The sequence below is a fragment of the Petaurus breviceps genome, unplaced genomic scaffold, assembly GCF_028583685.1.
Source record: "Petaurus breviceps papuanus isolate PSGF00001 unplaced genomic scaffold, PetGlider_PUasm1.0 171, whole genome shotgun sequence".
NCBI lineage: Eukaryota > Metazoa > Chordata > Mammalia > Diprotodontia > Petauridae > Petaurus > Petaurus breviceps.
The window spans coordinates 21,704,179-21,728,360 of record NW_027185754.1 but is presented as its reverse complement, the minus strand read 5'-3'; the positions used below and the strand labels follow the sequence as shown (position 1 = coordinate 21,728,360).

Sequence of the window (24,182 nt, the reverse complement as noted above, 5' to 3'; positions counted from 1 at the left end):
CAAAAAGGGAAACTCGGCTAGTCCAGAGGGCTGAAGATGAATCAAGCCGCCTGCCAAGCAGAAGACGTAGACATGCAAGTTTGGACGTGGTCACTGTGAGGATTTGTTTTGCTGTACTAAGGGCATTTATTATGAGGGATTAAAAAAATTGTTCTGCTGAGGTAGGGAGGGAAATGGAGGGAAAAAATAATAAATTCTGATAAAAATGGAAGAAAGAAAAAAACCTTAACTGGTCTGTAACCCTTGCGTGAGTAGGGGAGGGGCCAGGACGCAAGGCTGTCTCCACCAATCAGAGGCCGCCATTGCCAGCCTTCCTCCTCCCCGTCCAGGTCTACCTCCCCACAAAGCATCCAGGAGCCTCTTCTGGCTCACCTAGGACAGGAAACCGATTTCTTTGAGTAAGTCACCATTTAGCATACACTTTGGCAGGTGCCGTGTGGGTTGCTAAGCGTAAAAAGACAGAAGTGAAACCGTCCCTGACTTCCAGAACAACTGTATCTGACATTCTCTTAAGGAAGACATATACAAGGTAGGGGGGGGGGGGGGAGGGAGAAGAGGGAGGGCAACACCAGAGTCCTGAAGGAGAAGAAGGTAAGTGGAGGTTGAGGTGAGAATGCATTACAGACACGGGAGACAACGAAAAATAGAGTATGACAAAAAGTAAAAAAGCCAGTGTGATGGAACTCTAGGGAGTGTGAAGGGGAGGAATGTAGAATAAGGCTGGATAGGAGCAGGTAGGGGCCTAGGCTGAAAAATTTTAAATGCTAGAGGAATTTGTATTTGATCCTAGAGGTAACAAGGAAAGAAACAGTACTCTCTTAATAAGATTTACTACTAGCACACATGTACACACATCAAATCAGCAGGCACACACATGGATATAGATTTAACACTGGAAAAAACAAATAGGTTTTCCATAGGAGATTGTCATCAGACACCATACAAATTAAGAAAAAAATCAGCCAACCTTTTTGGATCCATACAGTGCTCTCTAACTTTCCTTGGGTTTGAATGCCTTTTCCTCAGTAATTTTCACTCTGCTCACAGTCAAGTAGACATGGGCAGTGGTATTGATCTCTTTCCATTTTCCCCCCTTCAAAACTATAGCCCAGTGCTGCTTTGTCCACTCCTTCCAAAGATATTTCTGACCTCAGCTTTCACCTATTGCGTCCTGTTTCTTCATTTCTCTTTATTTTAGACCCTGGTGTCACCATCAAGCCCAGCTAAGGGTTGAAAAAATCCTACTTATAAGGGTCCATCCATCCAACCCAAAATGGAGACTCCATCTTTCCATGTTTATTCCTGTTTACTTTTACTTCTGAATTCAGCTTCTGCATCTCACTCTTATTACCATTTCTGTGCTAGTCTACCCATTTATAGGTTTGCACTTAGTACAGAGGTACAGAAAATGATTATGCAAGGCACTCAGAGGCTATAGTTTCATGCAAGGTTTATTGTAAGGATACTTCAGATCAGGAGACAAAGATGCCCCAGGATCTCAATATTCCCAACTCATGGGCACAGTGTTGTATTATTTCAGACAGTGACATAGAACTGAGTACATCTCCTCTACTTAGCATAGTGCCTGGCACACAGGAAGCACTTAAACACTTGTAGACTGAATGACTGTAGGAACTTTCTAAAGATGGAATGGTAACTTGAGATATGTGGCATATACTTCATACAAATAATGGCCATGGAGTTAGTACAGATTGTTGCCCTCCTATCATTTGGGGAATGGCTAAACAAGTTCTATATGATTGTGATGGAATACTATTGTGCTCTAAGAAACTATAGCAGGATAGTTTCAGAAGAGGCAGCTAGGAGGCACAGTGGATAGAGGGCTGGGCCTGAAGTCAGGAATATTCATCTTCCTAAGTTCAAATCTGGCCTTAGACACTTACTAGCTATGTGACTCTGCAAGTCACTTAACCCTGTTTGCCAGTTGCTCATCTATAAAATGAGTTGGAGAAGGAAATGGCAAACTACTCCAGAAAACCCCAAATAGCATCATAAAGAGTTGGATGCTACTGAAAGGACAAAAACAATAACAATATAGTTTCAGAAAATCCTCGGAGGTCTTATATGAACTGATACAAAGAGAAGTGAGTAGAACCAGGAGAACATCATATATAGTAAGAACAATAATGTAATAATGATTAACTCTGAAAGACTTGGCTACTTAAATCAAGACAATGATCTAAGACAATTGCAGAGGATCCATGATAAAAAAAAGCTATCCACCTCCAGAAAGAGAACTGGTGAACTCTGACGGCCCATTAAAGCATACATTTTTTTCCACTTTCAAAAAAAAAAAGATACAAATTAAGATTCAACTTAGAGATACCTATCTTACACCAAATTGGCAAAAAAAAATTTTAAAAGTGAAAGAAATTCAGAGCTGATAGGGCTGTGGAGAAATGAGTATTCTGCTGGTAGAACTGAAAACTTATAGGCTCTTTTTTGCAATTGGAATATATTCAGTAAAGTTACAAAATAGTCATACCCTTTAGCTTAGTGAGTATATTGGTGGAAATATACCCTGGAAATCTTATAAAAATAACAAAAAAATGTATCTGTTCAAGTAGTTTCATGGCAGCATTACATGTTAATTACAAAAAGTTGGAAGCAACATAAATATTCAACAACTGGGTACTTGTTGAAAAAAAGTGACATTAATTCAACAGAATATTGTAATACAATTAAGATTTAACAAGTATGGAGAATAACTTGAAAGTCCTTTCTGAAATAATGCAAGATGAAAAAATAGCTATAAGAATGGGGGTGCATACTAACTAAAATTATATGAGGAAAAAGTAAAAAGGAAAAAAGGCACAAAGACTCCTATGGGGGACTTAGTAGTGACAGAAAGTATTGATAGTTTGTGTTGAAACTAATTCAAATGTAAATAGTTACTAAGCAAGTTTAGTTGTATGTATTGATTTTCATTAAGTCTCTAATAAAACATTTAATAAAATTTAAAAATGGAAAAACAGAACATCAGCAATTCTAAAGATAAGAGAACTTGGAAGCATATGTAGTTACAAGATATATAAAATACATAGGTTTTTTTGTGATTTGCTACCCTTATGAATATGTGTATTTACACACACATTAAAAGCTTATGTTGAAGGGATATATTATTGGAAGTTGATTGAAAATGTTTGTTGTCATTTGTACAAAAAGTTAGGTACTAGGCCTCTGGGTTAGAATGCTGTGATTAGAATTGTGAATGCTACCATCATTGTTCCTGTGTGAAAATTCAACTGTTAACATAAGGCACTTCCCCTACCCTCATATAACCTGAGATAACTGAGTGCAACCTGTATTTGTTTAGTTCCTTTACTCTCAAAGGTTGTCACATTTTTTTATCATAGCATATTTAGATTTGAAAATATATGCCTCAAAAATCTGTAATTCATCAGACAACTTCCTCTAGCAACGAACAACAGTATGCCACAAAAGTTTTGTAAATTTCTGTGGCTGGAAACAATTTCTAGTTAAATTTTTTTTAACTTTTATTAGGGACAGAATAACTGTCTCAGACAAACAATATCTTACCCCAAACTTCCAACTTTCTACAAATCAGAGCCAAACAAATTAACAAAGGACACACAAAGAAAATGCTTTCACGTTGTGTCCCTTTCTTATTTTGACATGTTTGACATTGTGCAACCTTTGTTTTCATTTCTTAAAAAGAAAAAAAATGTAGCTAGTGTACACTCAGTTGTGGCTCTATTGATTCCACTTTGTATCATCTCACTTAGGTATTTCCTTATGTCCTTGTACTATCCATATGTATCATTTTTATGGCAGGAGAGTCAAGTAGATTGGGCTGGATTGTCTTTAAGAATTTGCTCCTTTAATGACCCTCAGTTTACCGTGGAAAGAATGGCCCTTAAAAAACTCCAACCTTCTTTCTTTTCCAGTATGACAGCAAGAGATGAAATAAAATAGTCTCCAAAAACTTAAAACTAAAGATCACACAGAGGGCAATGAAGAAGCACATAGTAGATATAAACAGGCTGCAACATCTAAGCAATTAATAACTTTGAACCAGTAAAAGATGTCACCAAGGAAAAATGGATGACAGGAAGTGAGATGGGCTGGTCATATTGCAGGTGAAGCTTGTGACAAGTTTAAACAAGAGGACTCTTCAGAATGTCAGGAGAAAGCAAGGAAGATCTACAGAATATTGGGTAAAATCCCTAGGGCAAACTTAGGGAGGACATGGACTAGTTAGTCACAGAGGATGGGTAGTGATGGAAGAATTGTGAGCTGCATCACTGCAAAGAACTCTCAGGTCATGATCTCACCTATTTGAATATTAGAGCATGTTTATGCCATAATTTATGAAGCTATTCTGTAATTGTTAAGACATTTGGGTTGTTTCTAGTTCATTGCTATTACAAGTCCCTCTTTTACTTTTTATTCTCTTCCTCCTGCAACACTCTAACCCCACCTCCCACACCCATCAAAGAGATTCCTAGTGACAGGATTTCTAGGTTGAACGACGTGTTTTGTGATTTATTGCATGTTTTCCAAAATGTTTGCATTACTATACAAGCTACCAATAGTAATATTTCCCTACAGCCCAATATTGGACTTTACCAATTTTGGTATTTTTACTGTTCTAGTGGAGTAAGTTGATATGGTAAAGTTAACTTGATTGGCATTTGTTATTAACAAGGCTAAGCATTTTTCTTATTATTAACAGATTGCATTTATTTCCTTCTTCACAAATTGTCTATTTTTGTTTGGTTTTTTTGGAGGGCAATTGGGGCTAAGTGACTTGCCCAAAGTCACACGGCTAGTGTGTTGTATCTGAGACTAGATCTGAACTCAGGTCCTCCTGACTCCAGGGCCGGTGTTCTATTCACTGCGCCACCCAGCCGCCCCAACAAATTGTCTATTTTCATGTCTTGTTTCAGTGGGAAATATTTTTATTGCCCCACAGGTAAATCACCAGTACTTTATAAATTCTGGATGTCCCTTTTAATCTGCTCTATTTTTAAAATGTTCCCCATTTTTTACTTTTAGATACCATATTTTCTTATGCAAAATTCTTTTAACTATCAAATCCAAACTATCTCCAATAGTTTTTATTTTTAAAATTTAATGAATAGAAATGTTCCTCTTCACAATTTGGAAATTTTTGAAATGGAAACATTTAAAAATATTTCTTTCACTTTTTCCACTATTAAAAAAATGCTGATAGGTCTCATGGTTAATTATGATCTATAGTGTCATGTGAATCTAAGATTTTTTTGGCCATACAGCCATCTATTTTTTCAGTAAGCTTAGTTATTTCATGTCCATTTATTGTCTGTGTGGGTTTACTAAATACTAATTGTTTCTAGCTTTTGGACTCTTTCTGGGTTTTTTATACTGTTTATCTCCCATTCTGGTGTTCCTGTCCTACTCTTCATGACCCCTTATGGGGTTTTCCTGGCAGAGATATTGGAGTGATTTGCCATTTTCTTTTCCAGCTAATTTTACAGATTAGGAAACTGAAGCAAACAGGAATCAGTGAATTGCCTAGATCACACAGCTTCTAAGAGTCTGAAGCCAGATTTGATTTCGGGAAGATGAGACTTCCTGACTCCAAGCTTGGCATTCTATACACTGCACCACCTTGTTGCTCATTCTATAAATACTTTTTCTATCACTATTGGGTTTTTTTTTTTTTGAGTACCAATTAGTTTTTATAACTATTGTTTAGGTAGTAATGTTGATATCTGGTAGTGCTAGTCCAATTTCACGGATGAAAAAAGTGTTTTTGTTTTTTCACTTAACTTTATCCCTCTGCCAATACCCTATCAAGGTATCACTTTTTTTTTTTTAAAGCAACTGGGGTTAAATAACTTGCTCAAGGTTACACGGCCAGTTGTTTCTGGGTGGGTGCTAAGTGTCTGAGCCTGTATTTGATCCCAGGTCATCCCAACACTGGGGCCAGTGCTCTTACTCACTGTGCTACCTGGCCGCCCCTCAAGGTATCACTTTTAAGAAAGATTGAAAAAGATTAGCAAAACCAACCAACAAATTGTGTACAATAGAGTATGCTACTTTCCACACCCATGGTCTAGGGAGGTAGGCTTTATTCTTTTTGAAATTTAGAGTTAAGCTTGGGTTTTGGTTTACTTTTTGAGAGTTTTATCCCTTTTAAAAATGATTTTTCTATTTGAATATTTTTCTGGCCTTCTGAAATAAGAGTATTAGTGATTTGATAATGCATAAAACATCTAAGTTAGTTTGGCAAGTATTGCCATTTTTGTTATCTGATTGACTTAATCATGAGCATTGGACGAGCATTTTGTTAAAATTAGTTAAAATAATTTAGAAATTTAAGCCTGTCTTCATAAATTGATGTTCAGATACTTAATATTTTGATGTAATTATAAAAGGCTATTTCTCTATCACTTTCCTTTGATTCATGGAAATGATTCTGTGAGAATATCTTGCTATTTTAGCATTTTGTTTTTTAAGTTTTAAGGATAATTACATTATATACCATTATATACAAATGGAAATAATTTTACCTCTTTATTTCCAATGCTTATTTTTCATGGCTTATTATTGCTAAGATTTGTAAAATTGCTCCAGTGGGAAAGCCAAAAATACAAAGTCCTGTTTGATACCTATATTGAAAAGGAATGCTGCTAGAATTTCTCCTTTGTATGTACTAGCTTGTTTCAAATAAATATTTTTATTTGTATTTTATTTATAATATAGGACCTTTTATCCCTATATCTTACCCACTAAAAATGTCTTTAATCAAAAATGTTTTCTCTATACTTAGTAACGTATTTTCTCCACTTGCTGAGGAAAAGTTTTATAGAAATTATTTTCTTGGTATCATTTCACCCTCACATATTGTTTATAAATCTTTTCTGGCTATCATTCCACTCCTGCATGACATTTTAAAATCTTTCTTCATCCTAATAGCTGTTTGCATTTCAAATATCTCCTGTCTTTACAGAACATGTGTTCTATGGGTTAAGGATTCAAGGTCTGTGCCTCTCAGTTTGTAAATGTCTTTTTTCCAATTTCTGTTATCCTCCTTTGTTCTTCTTGAAATCTGGAGTGATTGTAATGTTTATTGATAACTTTTTCACTTCTTCTAGCACACACTAGCATTATTGTATTGTTGCACTTTAAATATGAGGAGCTTCCAGCAGAGTTGAGTTTGGGATTTTTCCTTCTGAACTGATCAACAAATATTGACTGAAAACACACACAAAAAAAGTCCCTCCCCTGAAGCTTATGTTCTTATTATTTATCTTGTGGCTTATTTATAATTATGTTTCATTGGTTACTTTCATCAATTCTGGGGAAAAAATTTTTTGTTCCCTGAAAGTGTCCAAATTCTTTTGTTCTTCTAAGTTCTTTAGTGTGTTTACAATCCTGACCATAGGGTATATCTATCCTATGGATCATCATTTAGGTATGTCTTTTCCAAAAGTTTGGATAATTCAGTGTGTCCTTTTTGGGGGAGCTTGTATTTCCTGCTTCTCCACAACTGTGTGCAATTCTTTTTTCCAATGTAGTATGTTCTATTTCTTGCATCTTTGGATTTATACTTTCTTTTCTAATGTACCTACTAGCTATTTTTTCTTATTTTTTGCATCTCTTCTAACCTTTCTTGCAATTTATTAGTATTGCAGCTGTTATTTACCCTTGTGATTTCCTAAGCATTGCCAATTTAACTTGGTTGTGTCTTTTATCTGTGGGAATTGAGTGGACCACACCAATCCCATCTTGTGACTCAATTATTAATCTAGCTCAGTTTTCTTTCTATTCAATTATGGGTCTAGTCCAATTGTGAGAAAAATTTATTGCACTGTTTGAACCTAGCCCTGTGTGACTGACTGGGAAGTTGGACCATCCTTACCTTTTGCTTAGAGACCATTAACTAAGGACCTAGGTGATGCTGAACAGAAACAGTCAGATCCAAAGACTGATCCAAAGAGTTTTCTCACAACTACATGTCAAGCAACCCATATGTCTTATTTGGAAACTGGCCCTGTACTGGTCAACTAGTTACTGTTTCATTGTTCCTTTGATTGAATACAGACACTTGGGGGAGTGGGACACCTCTTTTCCCCCCTGATTTCAAGGAGCTGCTGTTTACTTTCTCCCAACTTGGAAAGTCCCTAATCTGTCCTTTAATTAGAAATCAGGTTATCCAATCTTGTATGCTGGTTTATATCCTGTTTTCTTTTAATGCATAAAAATCTCTCTCTTCCTGTATTTGGGGGTTCAGTGCCAAGCTGAGGAGGTGTGGTCTCAATTTGATATGCCATTGGCATGCACTGCTTAAGAAATTGATATGCTTGGAAGCTAGAATTTTTCTTTCCTCAAGTTATTTCAGACTTCACCTGTTACATATTCAATGGGAGAACAAATCCTTAACTTTAAAAAAAAATAACATCCTTTTCCATCTCTCATAAGTATTTTCAGCTGTAACAGCACTGTTACTTTGTTCGTGTTAAATTTTGGTTAGTTTTTTTTCTTCTTCTCATATGTGCATGCAATTTATTTTTAGCCTCTTCTCTGTGTCTCTATTGTTTATTTTAGGGAGTAGGGAAAAGCCATCAAGGAACCTGACTCCAGTCAGTCCTCTCAACTTAGACTCTAATTTTAAATCCTTTCTGTCACTATCTATGTCATGTTGGAAAAATCAAACAGTATGGGCTTGCTTCCCTATTTGTAAAATGGTGTTGGACAATGTGGCTTCTAAGCTTAGTTCCTTGACATTTTAAAATCTATGATCCTTGACAGTAATCTTATAAGCACTCATCCCACCTCCCACTTAACTTTACTTCTAAAAAAAAATGGTCAACTCACTTAAAGCCAATTAAATTAATGATCAACTTCCTAATTGCATTGGTTAGTCATGCCTGCTAGTGTGGTAAACACCAGAAATTATGCAAAAATTTAAGTGGGTGTTGAAAACTGGGTAATTTTTAAGGATCCAAACAACATAAAAAACTTACTCCTATTATCAGGAAACTGATGTTAGTTGAACTAATCATTTGTCATATTAATTATAAGGTGATATGTTCTGAGGTGAATTGATATGAAGTCCCTTGTAGGCACTGAGGTGTACAGTAGAGCAGAAAGAAATACAGAGAGGAAGCGTATTTTTCTCTAAGTCATGACAAAATCAATTAGTGACAGACTCTAACGTAATGACCACAAATATTTGAATAAAGGATAAATATAACAAAGGCATTTCTCCAGTCACTAAAATCCCAGGATTACTCTCCACTATGAAGTCTCTGATGTCTGACTAGAGTTGAACTGTGCCTAAAGGCATTCCCACACTGATTACACTTGTAGGGTTTCTCTCCTGTATGTATTCTTTGATGCCGAGAGAGATTTGCATGCAGTCTGAAAGCTTTCCCACATTCATTACATTCATAAGCTTTCTCTCCAGTATGAATGCTTTTGTGTTCAGTAAGCTGTGTGTGCAGTCTGAAAGTCTTTCCACATTCAGTGCATGTGTAGGGTCTCTCTCCAGTATGAATTCTCTGATGTTGAGTACACTGTCTACTCTGACGGAAGGTTTTCCCACATTCATTACATTTGTAGGGTTTTTCTCCAGTATGAAGTGTCTGATGTCGCTTTAGTTGTTTACTCTGACTGAAAGTTTCCCCACATTCTTGACATTCATAGGGTTTTTCTCCAGTATGGACTCTTTTATGTTGAGTAAGGTTTGCACGACGACTAAAGGCTTTTCCACATTCATTGCATTTATAGGGTTTCTCTCCAGTATGGACTCTCTGATGCCGCATAAGAAGTGCACCATCCCCAAATGCTTTCCCGCAGTCACTACATTTATATGGTTTTTCTCCAGTATGAATTCTCTTATGTTGAGTAAGTTTTCCACAAAGTCTGAAGGCTTTTCCACATTCATTACATTCATATGGTTTCTCCCCAGGATGAATGCTCTGGTGTTTTGTGAGGTGTCCATGCAGTCTGAAGGCTTTCCCACATTCATTACATTCATAGGGTTTTTCTCCAGTATGGATTCTCTTATGTTCAGTAAGACTTGAACTCCGACTGAAGGCTTTCCCACATTCATCACATTTGTAGGGCTTCTCTCCAGTATGGATTCTCTGATGTTGCTTAAGAATTGCACCTGTACTGAAAGCTTTCCCACATTCATTACATTCATAGGGTTTCTCTCCAGTGTGAATACTCTTATGCTGAGTAAGGCTTCCACGAAGTCTGAAGGCTTTCCCACATTCACTACATTCATATGGTTTCTCCCCAGTATGTACTCCTTGATGCTGCTTAAGGAGTGCACTCATACTGAAAGTTTTTCCACAATCATCACATTTATAGGGTCTTTCAGCTGTATGGACTCTCTGATGTTGCTTAAGGAGTGCACCTTTACTGAAAGCTTTTCCACATTCATTACATTCATAGGGTTTCTCTCCAGGATGAATGTTCAGGTGCTTAGTAAGGTGTCCATGCAATCTGAAGGCTTTCCCACATTCATTGCATTCATAGGGTTTCTCTCCAGTATGAATTCTCATATGTTGAGTAAGGTGTGCATGCAGTCTGAAGGCTTTCCCACATTCATTACATTCATAAGGTTTCTCTCCAGTGTGAATGCTCTTGTGTCCAGTAAGGCTCCCACGCAGTGTGAAAGCTTTCCCACATTCATTACATTTATAAGGTTTCTCTCCAGTATGGACTCTCTGATGCTGCCTTAGGAGTGCACCCTTACTAAAAGCTTTCCCACATTCATGACATTCATAAGGTTTCTTCCATACACAGATTTTCTGATGCCTAATTAGGTGCGAACTGAATTGAAAGGTTCTTCCATATAGATCACATCCTTGGGATTTCTCTCTTACAGAAATTTTCTGTTCTGTAACAAGGACTGAATTCAGACTAATTTCATTACACTTAGGGTCTGTCTTCCCTGGGACAATTTTCTCCTGAGGAACTATCATTTGCCTTCCAAATGGGCCAACACGTTTCCAGGTATCTCTTAACTCAGAGTACCAAATAACACCATTTGGAAATCTCTCCATTGTAACCTGGGCTAATTCCTCTTCAGAAGTGCCCTGCTTGGTTTCATGCCTAGTCATCCCACCTGAAAGACATATAATAAAGGATAGTGCAACAGATTAAACAGAGAGGATTTGATTATGAGCAAATATCAGAATTGTGGGAGGCAGTCTGGGATCAGAGTCCCATTAACCCATGTTGAATTATTCTAAGAAGCCCAACTAGGTTCCTGGGTTTCCATATCTTATCCCCTCAAACTGATTGTGTACAATGTCACCAAAGGAATCCTACATAAGCAACAATTTCATGTTTATAAGAACACTACTTCAGTCCTAGCTCTCCTACAATTTCCCTAACAAAAATCAGGGCTTATCTGTAAGCCATGGAAATTCTTGCTCTATCTAAATAAAAGCACTTAGCACATACACCATCTAGATCAGTGACAATGGCAATGTACAGCTAGTGTGATGTACAGCTGGAGGCCAAACCAGTGGTGATACATTAAACTATATTTTTTATGTGAAAATTACATTAAAAAATTAAAACTAAAATGATATATACAAGGGTCTGATGGAGATGGTTTAGAATGCAAATTTATTGTGACAGGGATTATTTAATTAATTGTATTTGTATACCCAATGCGTAGCATAAAACTTTGGGCAAGGTATTTAATAAATATTTGTGGAGTGACTGATTGATGGGTGGGTAGATGCTACCAACCAGGAAAATCAGTGAATGTTTAAAGGATATGGTGGTCAATGAGGACACAACTGAGGTTATGTAACCTAAATTTGCAAAATTAGGTTCTGCTATGTGATATTGCAGAATAGTAAAAAGTTTGCTACACAAAGATTATAAAACATTTTAGAATGGTGAGAGAGTTAGTGATAAAGAAAAGTGAGAAAAACAGCAGCACTTCCATGGAGTAACTGAGAATATTCCTGGCCACAAAAAGTTCTCAATACTTTTTTATGTTTAGAGGATGCAAATTACCCTAAGGTCAGGTCTAAGAAGGGGACAATGGGTTAGTTATACCTTGGTTTTTTGTCTTTTTTTTTTTTTTGAGGGGGGAAAGGCAGGGCAATTGGGATTAAGTGACTTGCCCAAGATCACACAGCTAGTAAGTGTTAAGTGTCTGAGGTCGGATTTGAACTGGGGTCCTCCTAACTCCAGGGCTGGTGCTCTATTCACTGCGCCACCTTGCCGGCCCCCATTTGGGATTTTCTTGACAGATACTGGAGTGGTTTGTCATTTTCTTCTCCAGCTCATTTTACAGATGAAGAAATTGAGGCAAACAGGGTTAAGTGACTTGCCCAGTGTCACACTGCTAGCGTCTGAGGCCAAATTTGAATTCAGGAAGATAACACTTCCTAACTCCTTGTTGGGTACTCTATCCACTGTACCACCTAGCTGTCCAGTATTTTAGGTGATCTGAAAATAAAACAAAATGGATTGGAGAAGAGAGAACCTGTCAATAAGACAGTAACTTTATGTTGTAATAAATAAAGATTAACCACCCTAAAATTGTGGTATCAGTAGAGAATAAGAGCTGAGTCCTATGGACACTTAAAAGGAAGGAAAAACTGCCATAAATATAGACTTTAAATGTCTTAAGATGTCAAAGAAAGGAAACTTCAACATAAAATTAGTCTAAAAATTCATGGAGAATGGGAATTTGGGTAGGCATTAAGATATGGGTCAGATGCCAGAATGGCAGGAAAATACACAGAATATACTACCATTATGAGGAGACATTGGGTTACATGGGTTTTGAGTGAAGTCTCAAGGACAGAATCTTAAGGTTGTAAAGTATTTTACAAACCTTAAAGCACTAAATAAATATTAGCTACTTTTACTATTATAAAAAAAAAAGGAATAATTGGGGAGTCAGGAGGACCCGAGTTCAAATCTGGCCTCAGACATTTAACACATACTAACCGTGTGACCTTGGGCAAGTCACTTTATCCCAACTGCCCTGCTGTCCAAAAAAAGCAAAAACAACACAAAAAAGGAATAACTGGAATGTTTCTGACCTCTCTCTCCTAAAGGATACTTTCTTTTCCCTGGGTCTTCTCAACCCTTTGCAATCAAGCTTCCAACCTCAGCAATGATCTGAAATTGCTCTCTCCAAAAATCCAATGATCTTTGATTTATAATATCTAATGGTGTTCTCTATCTTCACCTGTTTTGACTTCTCTGCTGTATCTGACACTGTTGACCACCTTCCTGTATATTCTCTCTCTTTTTTTAATACCACACAATTTTCTCCTAATTCTTCTATCTATCTAATCACTCCATCTCAGTCTCCTTTATATGACACACCTTAATTGTGCCTATGATTCAGGATGGCACTGCCATCGTCCCTTTCTTTCTTGGTGAACTCATAAGCTTCTGTAGGCTTAATTACTAGCTCTATGAAAATGCACCCCAGATTTATGTAGATAATTCTTGCTTTAAAGAAATTTGCATTATGTAAATTCAACTTTATGTAAAGAATTCTGAAAGAAATATGCATTCTAAAAAAACGTTTTTGTTAACTTTGTTGTACAGTACTGTTTTCTCTCTTTTCTCCCGCACCACTCCAAAACAAAATGAAACAAATGTAAAATAAGCCCAAACCCCTCCAAATGAAAACAGAAGAATGACTGTCACAATGAAAGACCTCTACTGAGACCTACGATGCTGAGAGAGAACTTTGCCCCACTCTACCTGCAGGGCCCCGCACCTTTCTATTTTACATCTGTCCTCCTGTCTGTATCCATATCTGCCCTCCGCATGTTCTATCTAGATTCTAGCCAGACCCCACATAGTTGTTCCCTGCCCCTGTGTTTCTCAGCCTTACTTCTCTGTCCTTGGCCTCCACATGTCCTTAAATCATGTGCCAACCCCCTCTCTCCAGAGGTGCTTGGTCCCCTTGCTGCCTCCCCTCCCCACATCTCTAAAAATCACTTTAAATAGAAGTCTGTGAAACAGTGCACTTACATGAGAGTGTAACAGTATATATATATATAATAAAGTGAGAACAGTATATATATATAATCCCAGTGTCTCTGCTGAACTCTGGTCCCACATAACCAGTTGTCTTTTATATATTTCCAAATAGATGCCCCATAAGACATTTCAAACTCAATTTGTCCATAACAGAACTCATTGTCTTTACCCTTAAATCCAACCTTCCTCCTATCTGAACTATTTCTGCCAAGTATACATTTTTCCAGCAATTCAGCTTCACAATCTGAGTCATCTTCAATACTTTCACTCGCCACACATCTAATCAGACACCAGGTTTTGCCAATTCTTCATCCATATCTCACATGCATACCCTTATCTTCACTCATATTATAATCATCTTAGTTCAGCTCCTTATTACCTTTTGCCTAGAGTACTCCAAAAGTCTCCTAATTGGTTTTCCCATATGTGGCCTTTCCCCTCTCCAAGCTCTCATTCCCCCTAACTGCCAAATTGATATTTCCAAAGCACAGGTCAGACTATGTCAATAAAGTTCTAATGGTTCCCCATTGCCTCTAGGATAAAATATAAAGTGCTTTTTCTGGCTGTTTAAAGTCCTCCACAGTTGGGTTCTAGTCTTTCTAAACTGACTTTACAGGAATCCCACATCTTGATGTCATAGTGGATAGAATGTTTATGGTCCGGAAGTCAGGAAGACCCAAGTTCAAAACTGGCTTGAGATATAAACTAGCTGCGTGACCCTGTGTGTCACAGTTGTCACTTAACTTCTGTTTGCCTCAGTTTCTTCAACTGTAAAAGAGACAATAATAGCACCTACCTCCTTGCAGAATTGTTGTGAGATCAAATGAGATAATATTTATAAAGTGCTTAGCACAGTGCCTGGCACATAATAGGTACCATATAAATGTTTATTTCCTCCCCTTCTCCCTTCTTTCCCTTCCCCTTGCGCACACACTACATTCCAAGCACCCTGGAAGCATTAATAGATTTATTGGTCCCCATGCTTGATCAGGAAATCATACCTGAATCTGTCTAGAAGGATGAAAAACAGGTTTGTTTTTCTACATCCTGTTTTTTTTTTAAGCAACAGTTGGTTTCCATATCCTTTTTTGAAAACCAGATCCTGTTCTGCAATTAGCTTCTATATTCCATTATCTTTCTCTCACATACAGTTATATATCCCATGTATAATCTTCTTCTATATTTTATTGTCTATCATATATACATATTCTACTATTCAGTACTAATAAAAATAAAACCTCTTAGTTTATGTACTCATTTGAGTTCAGCATAAAGAAGTTAAGAAGCCCATCCCTCCTACTGGATTAGATTACAGTGTACACTAGAGAGAGGCCTAACATGGATTTAATAGCTATAGACAGGGAAACCCTTAGAGACTAGCCAATCACTTCTGCAACATGAGATCTAGACTAGTTGATGCTTCCTTCATGGATACTACAGTTAAGACTATAAATTAGGTGGGTATCAAAAATGGAATACAAACAAATCCTGGCCTCTGTCTTGAAAGGTATAGACCCCTCCATCTAGCCTGGACAAAACATTTTTGAGTAGCCCATGGAGCTATGAATTAGTCCAACCATTCTGGAAAACAATTTGGAATTATATGAGAAAAATCACTAGACTGTTCTTACCTTGTGACTTAGAAATCTCATTACTGAGCATATACCCAAGAAAATAAAAAAAAGAAAACAAGATATAATCTATACCATATATTTGCATGCATTCTTTGTGGCTGCAACAAAATTAGAACCAAAATAATTGCCCATAAATTTGGAAAATGGCTGAGGAAACTATGCATATTAATGTCACTGAATAGTATTGTCCTATAAGAAAGGACTCTATGGAATTCAGAAAAACTTGCCAAGACTACATGAAGTGAAGCAGTAAAGAAAGCAAAATCAAGAGAATAATATAAACAATGACTAAAAATGTATAAATGATTAGTAACACCAAAAAGAAATCAAACTCTGAAGTACAACAATATTGATTTTTAGAAAACTGACAATGAAACATATTCCTCCACTCAGTAGAAAAGTTGGGAGTATGAATATGGAATTCAGTAAACCCTGTCAGACATGGTCACTAATGGTTGGTTCTACTGAAATGATTTTCTTTGTTACAAGAAAGGATTCAATGGTTGTGTGGAAAGTAGGGTTAAAATGGTAGGGGTTTGTCAGGGGGGAGGAGGATTAAGGGGAAACAGCTATGGTATAAAAATAAAAAGCAACAGTGTTTATAAACCTTTGGAAACAATAACAGTAATGACCAAGTCTGTATTATGGTGAGATAAAATCAAGAATGATATTTGAGGGAACTTGCTAAGTGACCACAGTCTTCTCTACAAGTATAGGGTGCTTAAAGGAGAACTTTAGGATCAAAAAAACTCTAAAATATCTCATGAATAAAGAAAGCTTAAAGCCTCAAAGATCTCTTTTGTATTGAAAACATGGATTAGTGTTGAGTGATAAAATTAGGGTAAAGATTATACTTGGTTCCCAAGAGGTCAGCTGATCAAGTCTTTTTTAAGGGTGTATCTACAAAATTAATATTCCCTTTCTGTTAAATAAGTATTACAAAAGCATAACTGAAAACCGAATACTTTCATCTTTTTTGATGTCATGGAATTTCTTCACTTGTTTCATAACTGCTATAAGAATGAGCTGGAAGTACATTAAGAGACAGTTCTCAACTAGCTCTGGAGTACTCCACCAGTCTCCTAATTTATCTTCCCATCTCTGATCTCTCCCATTTCCAATCTATCACTGACGTAGTTGTCAAATTGATATTTCGAAAGCACAGGTATGACCATATCATTTCTTTGATCAAGAAGTTCTGGTGGCTGCCTAATGCCTCTAAGATAAAATAAAAACTTTTTACTTAGCATTTAAAATTCTCCATGATCTGGGCACTAGGCACATACCCAAGAAAGTCATAGATAGAAAACAAGATATAACATATACCTATATATTCATAGAAGCACTTTCCGATTGCGAAAAAAAAAAAAAGAACCAAAATGGTTGCCCATCAAATTAGCAGGAAAAACTGTTGGTCAATCCCTCTACCTGCAAAAGGTTTTAAGATAATAAAGGGTTTTCTCATACACTAGCCAAATGCAAAATGAAGTTTGTTTTCTTTCACAATTGTTACTTATAATAATACTCATTTGCTTGGTTCTCTCTTACTCACCTGGAGAATTACCTCTTAGGATTTCTTTCCTTACCATCCAAGGCTCTTCTCCTTGCTCCAAATGAGAGATCACATCTGGCTTGGAAATGTGATACCCTGCTCAAGTAGAAAGACAAATGACTTGGTTGTTTTTTCTGGGGACAAAGATCTACCCCAAAAAGTTCCATGCCCTAGTTCCTGAGAACTTCTGAGAGATGAAAGAAGCAGTAATAAATATAGCACAAAGGAAGTTATCTATTTCTTATGCTACAAGGTATAGATCTTTCACCTGAAAATCAGGAATTTTTAAAGAGATTAGGAATCTGATAATTGGACCCAAAGTTTCTTCATGGATAAACTTTTCAGCAGCTCCACACCTTTTATTAACCGAGGAAAGAAAAATATTTCAATGGACAAACTGATTCTAAGTCATATGAGAAAACCATACTTACCCAATGAGACCAGATTCCTATAATTTTCTAGCATTACATCTCTGTATAGATATTTCTGACCAGGGTCTAGCTGCCCCCACTCTTCCTGGGTAAAGTACACAGCCACATCCCTGAATGTCAATGATTCCTGAAATGTCAAAAATATTCTTATTCAACCACAATCCAATGACATGGCTTTGGGGGCAACTAGGAACTTTAGTGACTAGAATACTTATCTGGATAATGTTCAAGGGTCTGAATACAGAGACAGGTATTACACAGTGGTTTAAATGGGTCCAAGTATTGCTTCTGATACTTAGTGACCCTAGGCAAGTTACTAAACCTCTCTAGGCTTGTTTCTGCTTCTATAAGATGAGAGAAACCATGATGACCTCTAAGGTCCTTTTCCTCTATAATCTTATGATACTATGAGTGTTCTAAATTAAGTAATTTATTATAATTTCTACTATGTGGCTAATAGTAATCTTGACCATATAGGAGATACATCAAAAGTATAAGGCTGTCAGTATCCTTAAAGAGAAAACATTTTCCCCCTGGAAGCAAAATATACATATGGCACAATTGCAGAATCAATGAAAGACAATACTTGCTATGAAATGGTGCAACAATTCTGGAAAGCAATTTGAACTACATCCAAAGTCCCTAACCTGTGCATATCCTTGGATTACATGATAGCCCAAATGATCAAAGACTGAGGGAAAGGACATATATGTAAAATGACAGCACTTTTTGTTGTTGTAGCAAAGAACTTGAAACAGTAGGTACCTATCAACTGTGAAACAGCTTAATAAACTGCTGCCAATTAATGTAATAGAATATAACTGCTATGAAAATAAAAGGAAATGATTCTGAGAAAGCTGAGGAGACTTATTTGACTATAGCAGAGTAACATGAGCAGATCCAATGACAATATTGTATAGGAAAACAACTTTGAAAGACTTATGAACTCTTATCAATGCAGTAACTGATCACTACAGCACACGGATGATGAAGCATGATGTCTACCTCTTGACAAAGAGGTGGTGGGCTATAATTGCAAAATGGGACAATTTTTCAGACACGACCAATCTGAGAATTTGTTTTGCCTGACTCTGTTACAAGGGAGGCTTTTTGTTATGTGGTTGAGGGGGAGGTGTGAATGGAGCTTTAGAGATTAATGGAATGGTGGCAGTTAGTGACGGAGACTCAAAAAGGGCAGGAATTTGACCTGTGATTTCACTAGCCTAGGGAGCTCCTTGTTACAAATTTCCTATACTAAAGCAAGTTAAGTGACTTGCTAGGATAGAACAGCCATTAAGTGTCAGAAGGGGGACTTCAACCCTTTCTAGCTCTAAGGGCAGCTCTCTATTCACTATGCCTCTCAGTGATGAAAATAAAAAAGGAAGACAAAAGAAAGTAAAAAGTGTAAATGAAACATTTTAAGAATACACAGAAAAAAGAAGTTAGGTGACAAAAACAAGCAGGGTAGTGTTGGTACTACTGTGTTAAATTTAATGTTACCTCTAAAAAAAGATTGGTAGCTTCACATATGAGCTTTTCTATTTCTTTTTATACATGGAAATGTTCATCTTTGTCAAGATTTTTTAGAAAAAAAAGTTAACCAAAACAAAGAAGATGCCCTAGGTGTTAAAAGTGATCTGCAGATGAAAATATGTAGTCACACAACCAGTGTTTAACCTTAAGAAACAGCAGACTTTTTCTTATTCAGTGTTTTTTAGAACCACGATTAGTTTGATACATGTACTCCTGTTTTCTAAATCTGTTAGTTTGTCAAGCATACCTATTATTTGCTTTTTCAGTTATACTGACATAGGCTGGTTCTCCACTTTTTCATCATCCATTGATTTTTTAACTCAACTTGATTCATTTTGTAATTTGTTGCTTCCATTACTCTTTAAGTCTGGCTCTTGATGCTGTCTCTTGATATATTTACTATCCAACTTAATTATCCTTTTGTGTTTCTACCACTTGTTAATGCTTCAGCTTTCATTTCCAAAAGAATTTCTATGCCTTGGATATTTTACATTATAGAATTTCTTTATTGTATTATAATTTTTAAAACAGAATTCCTTTTTCTCTTCAGCGATTAGAAAGGTAGGCGGTAGATGACCTAGCAAACCTGAGCAAGATGCAAGCTATAGTTGTTGCAGCAGGGTAGTGCACCAAGTAGGGATCTCTAATCAGACTCAGGGTTTAGAATACAAGTTGGGTTCTTCCTGTGATTGCACTGGAGAAGTTATTCCCTCCACTATGGGGAAAAGTACACAATTCCATACCTTTCAGCCTATGCTAAAACTACAAATGGGAGGGGGGTGGTAATGATGAAACAGGGCTGAGGAGTAAGAAGCTTCAAGCCACTGGCTAGGGGGACCTGAGTATTGGGACACAGGGGGGTAGGGAGTAGGGAATGGGCTAAAATGTCAGGAGTGCCCTGATCTGGTAAGGATGGGGATGAAGGATACAGTGGACTTACCATAAAATATTAGTTATCCTCAATAGGGGTCCAGATGGACAAGGAATCCTAGGGATTCCCTGAAGCATGAGGGGTGAAGGCTTTCCTGGGTTGGAAGGGACTAGATTCCTCATGCTTAGTGGGTTATGGAACTCCTTGTTCTCTTGTCAATGGATGGTAGCTTTAGGCTAAGAAACTTAGGCCTACATATGGGGTGGAATAGAGATAGGACTGCATAACTCAGGAGTCACTTAACCCAGACAGACAGGAACAATGGAAGTGGTAGATGGCCCCCATTTAGCTTGCAAGCAGGGGAGACAAGGGTAGGTCATGCATATGGACTATTGGTGTCCAGTTCAGGGAGAGCTTTGGAATTCCAGGAAGTGGATAAAGTGCTAGACTTGGAGACAGGAACACCTGAGGCTGAATCTGCTCTCAGTCATTTACCAGCTGTGTCATTGGGCAAGTTGCTTAACATCTCTCAGCTTTTGCTTCTTCATCTGTAAGTTTGTTCAATAACAATACCTACCTTACAGGACTGTTGGAAGGATCAAATGAGACTGTATATGTATATATGAAAAGCACTGAGGGAAAGAACACCATTAAAGAGCTATATAAATGCTAGCTATTATTATTAGGCTTCAAATAATTTTTTGTTTTTTTCTTCTTTTTTCCTCAGTGCTTTCAAATCAGTGAGGAGATTTGTGTAGAGCTACATTCCTTTGCTTCCAATTGCCTGTCATGTTATAGGAAGTCCTCTGTCTGGATTGGGCAGTGTCAGCAAACCAAAATCTCTCAGCAAAAGATACTAGAGACTTGTTTTCCCATGAACTTTCTTATCACATGTGATTGGGCCTCATAATGGAGATGCTACCTTCTCAGAGAATATTTATGGCAGACAATTACTTCTCTTTTCTGTGCCACCTGATCCTGAACCTGATGTTAGCTTCACAAAAAAACCTATATAATTGGAAGGAAATGATTTAAGAATATGGGTCCCTAGTGTAGATCATATAACACTGGGGACCACAAATTTATTAACACATTTTGATGGATATTACAGGAGGGAGCAGGGCCTTGGTTCCTGCTTAGAACATCCACAGGTTAATGGATAAACATGAAGAACAAATGAGACATCAAACATTTCCTATAATGTTATGCTGACAACTGTAGCAGGGCTATGTGAACTACTTTTGACATAATTTGCCAAGAACAATGGTGAAACAGTAATTACCCTTATAAAACTCACTATACAACTCATCTCTGGTGGATATACTGAAGAATTAACAAATCACCACTGACTGGAGCTCAAGCAATGCAAGAGATCTTTTTAAAATAAAAGGAGCAGGGGCAGCTAGGTGGCGCAGTGAATAGAGCACTTGTAGTCAGGAGGACCTGAGTTCAAATCTGGCCTCAGACACTTAACACAAAAACTAGCTGTGTGACCTTGGGCAAATCACTTAAACCCAAATTGCCCTCTAAAAATAAAATAAAATAAAAGTAGACTACATGACCAATAGATTACAGAAGAACAAAGGCTCTGTGGATCTAAGAAAAGGCCTTATGAAATGAATATAGAAAAGAATACAGTAGTTTCCAATAGGTGGTCTGAATTATTAGAGGGATGAAAACAATTAAGAACTCCAAAACTGAGTGGTAAAAACAAAGCCAGGAACTAAGAGCAGAGGCATACCAAGATTTCAGGGAAGAGTGCTGAACTGAACAAGACCTGGAAACAAAGTTGGTGTTGGGGAATGGCTGAAAAAAAACAAATAAACAAACCTATGCTATAAAAAGGTAGTGGAATATTATTCTTCAGTAAGCAATAAATATGAGAAATTTAGAGAAATGTGAGATTTATATGAAATAATTCTGAGTACAATAAGAATAATCAAGAAACCAAAGTACATGACTATAACTCTGTAGATCACCAAAAGGAAGATGAACCCTGAGTAATGGAAAAATCAGTGAAGGTTCTGGAGAAGAGAGAAAGAAAAATACCTCCTCTCTCACAATAAAGAGGTGGGAAACTAGTAGAAAAGAATATTGTATATATACACTGTCACAAGGATTGTGTTTCCAATGTTTTTTCTTTGCCATAATAGTGTGTTCAATCTGGAAGGGTGGGAGAGGAAATGACTCTGATACAAAGACAAAGACCTCAACATAACACATTTTAAAAAGCAATAAATTACACCCTCTACTCCAACTAAGCCAAACTTCTTACTGGTTTCTACAAAGAACAGGGTCATTCCAGTTCTAAGTATTTGCACATGATGTTCTCCTGCCCAGAATGTCCTTTGCCATCCTCTACAATCACTTAAATTTCGTCTCGCCTTTCCTTCCTATTTTTTAAAATTTATTTTCTGCCTCATTCTTTTCAACCCTGACTCATACATTTAAGTTTTTCACTTGAGTTAAAAAAATAATATAATTTTACATGTATGTCTTCTCTCCTAGTGAGACTGCAAAGGTCCTTAAGGGCAAGAACTATCTTCCATTTCTTTTGTTTTGATCACTGGCTAGGACATGTTCATAGAAAGTACTAAGCATACAGTAGACCAATCCTCCTCCTGAATGACTTCATTGATATTATGAGAAGAAAGAAATTCTGTGAAATGGTGTTATTAAGTTAAGAATACTCCCTGTCTCCTGGGGGCAAAGGTTCCTAGATAGTACTTCCAGGATGAGAGAAAACATTCCTGCCATATGATAGCATTTCTAGAAACTAAGAAGTAATCCCAACTCACCTGGGATCTCATTGTTACTAGGCCAGAGTGCATTACTTTCTGTTCAGTGAAACGGCTAGGGGAGATGCTGATTCCTGAGGAGGCTGGGCTGTGGAAGAGAAAAAAAAATGAAGGGAGATCTTGTCTTGTGATGCTCAAACTGATTAAAAACAGAAGAGTTTGGTGTGACCCCTCTTACATACTGGCATACTTTATGACAAAAAGCAGTAACACATAGGCCCAGGCCTTTGCCCTGACATCCAGAAAGACTCACACCTTTACCCCCATACCCAGACATGTGGACTCAGATCTCTGTTCGTGTACCCCACACAGACACATCATATGCCATCATACATATACATACATATACTCTCAGATTCAATCCTGTCAGCTTTATAGAGGAAAAGGTCCCATTAAATAGTTCAAGGCAGGACATATTCATTCCTTATTAGGGAAACCACATCATCTCCCCCTTCTGTAATTCTCACCTCTCTCCTGAAGCATTTGGGTCAGATTCTCTAAGGTTAAACAGTGCTCACTTATTTCTGGATAGTATGATGTCACCCCAGTCCTGTTTATCCAGGCAAGATAACAGGAACTGATCCAAGATGAGTCTTCTAGGACTTGCTCTTTCCTGAAACTCTGACCAAAGGTTTCAGGCCAGGTGTGTCTTCTCCTGGGATGAGTACCTGTTCCCCAGCACCTGGGGGACTAGAAGCAAGACCACTTTTATCTGGGACCTTCACTCTGGGGCTGAGATTTCTGTCTCCTCAATCCAGGACCCTCTCTCTGGCGCTCCGGGCTTGGTACCTATTAACTCAATACAGAATTTCTGTGAGCAGAGAGAAGATGGGGTCAGAAGAACTTGCATCTAAGTCCTATAAAGTACGGATGAGAAAGTCAGCAAAACAAATGAGTATATGATGAATTTTATTCATTAAACAAAAATAGAATTCAATTCTCCAAATGTTTATTAAGCATCTACTATGTGAAAAACACAAGGCTAGGCCCTAGGGATATAGGTAAAAAAACAAACCAAACAAAAAAAACAAAACAGTTCATGCCTTTTAGGATTTAACATTCTTCTGCCATCCCCATTGCTATGATGTACTACAATCTCAACTTGCATTGAAAAATCTTCACAACATGGCACCAGTCTATCTTTCCAGGCTTACTGCATATTATTACCCTTTTTACACTCTTCCCTGAACTTGGTATTCCATGTCCTGTCCCCATGCCTTTTCAGAGGCTACCTCCCATTCCTGGAATGTACTCCTTTCTCTCCTCAGCCTCTTAGAATTGCTAGCTTCCTTAAAGGCTCATCTCATGTGTCACCACCTATGGAATACCCTTCCTCATCCCTCTTTT

The 24,182-nt window shown here is 37.3% G+C and overlaps 1 protein-coding gene and 1 long non-coding RNA gene across 2 annotated transcripts; one reads left to right on the top strand and one right to left on the bottom strand.

The window, feature by feature from the left end:
- The first annotated feature begins 289 nt into the window (after window positions 1-289).
- LOC138157173 (uncharacterized) lies at window positions 290-21,670 on the top strand. Its single transcript, XR_011167327.1, has 2 exons — window positions 290-398; window positions 20,765-21,670. It is a non-coding gene; the product is annotated as an uncharacterized lncRNA (long non-coding RNA).
- LOC138157166 (zinc finger protein 665-like) lies at window positions 7,452-23,285 on the bottom strand. Its single transcript, XM_069082681.1, is given in 5 exon segments — window positions 7,452-11,110; window positions 17,203-17,298; window positions 17,634-17,760; window positions 22,836-22,983; window positions 22,985-23,285. Coding segments are annotated over 5 exon segments (2,349 nt in total). The 5' UTR covers window positions 23,113-23,285; the 3' UTR covers window positions 7,452-9,260.
- Between the last annotated feature and the right edge of the window lie 897 nt (window positions 23,286-24,182).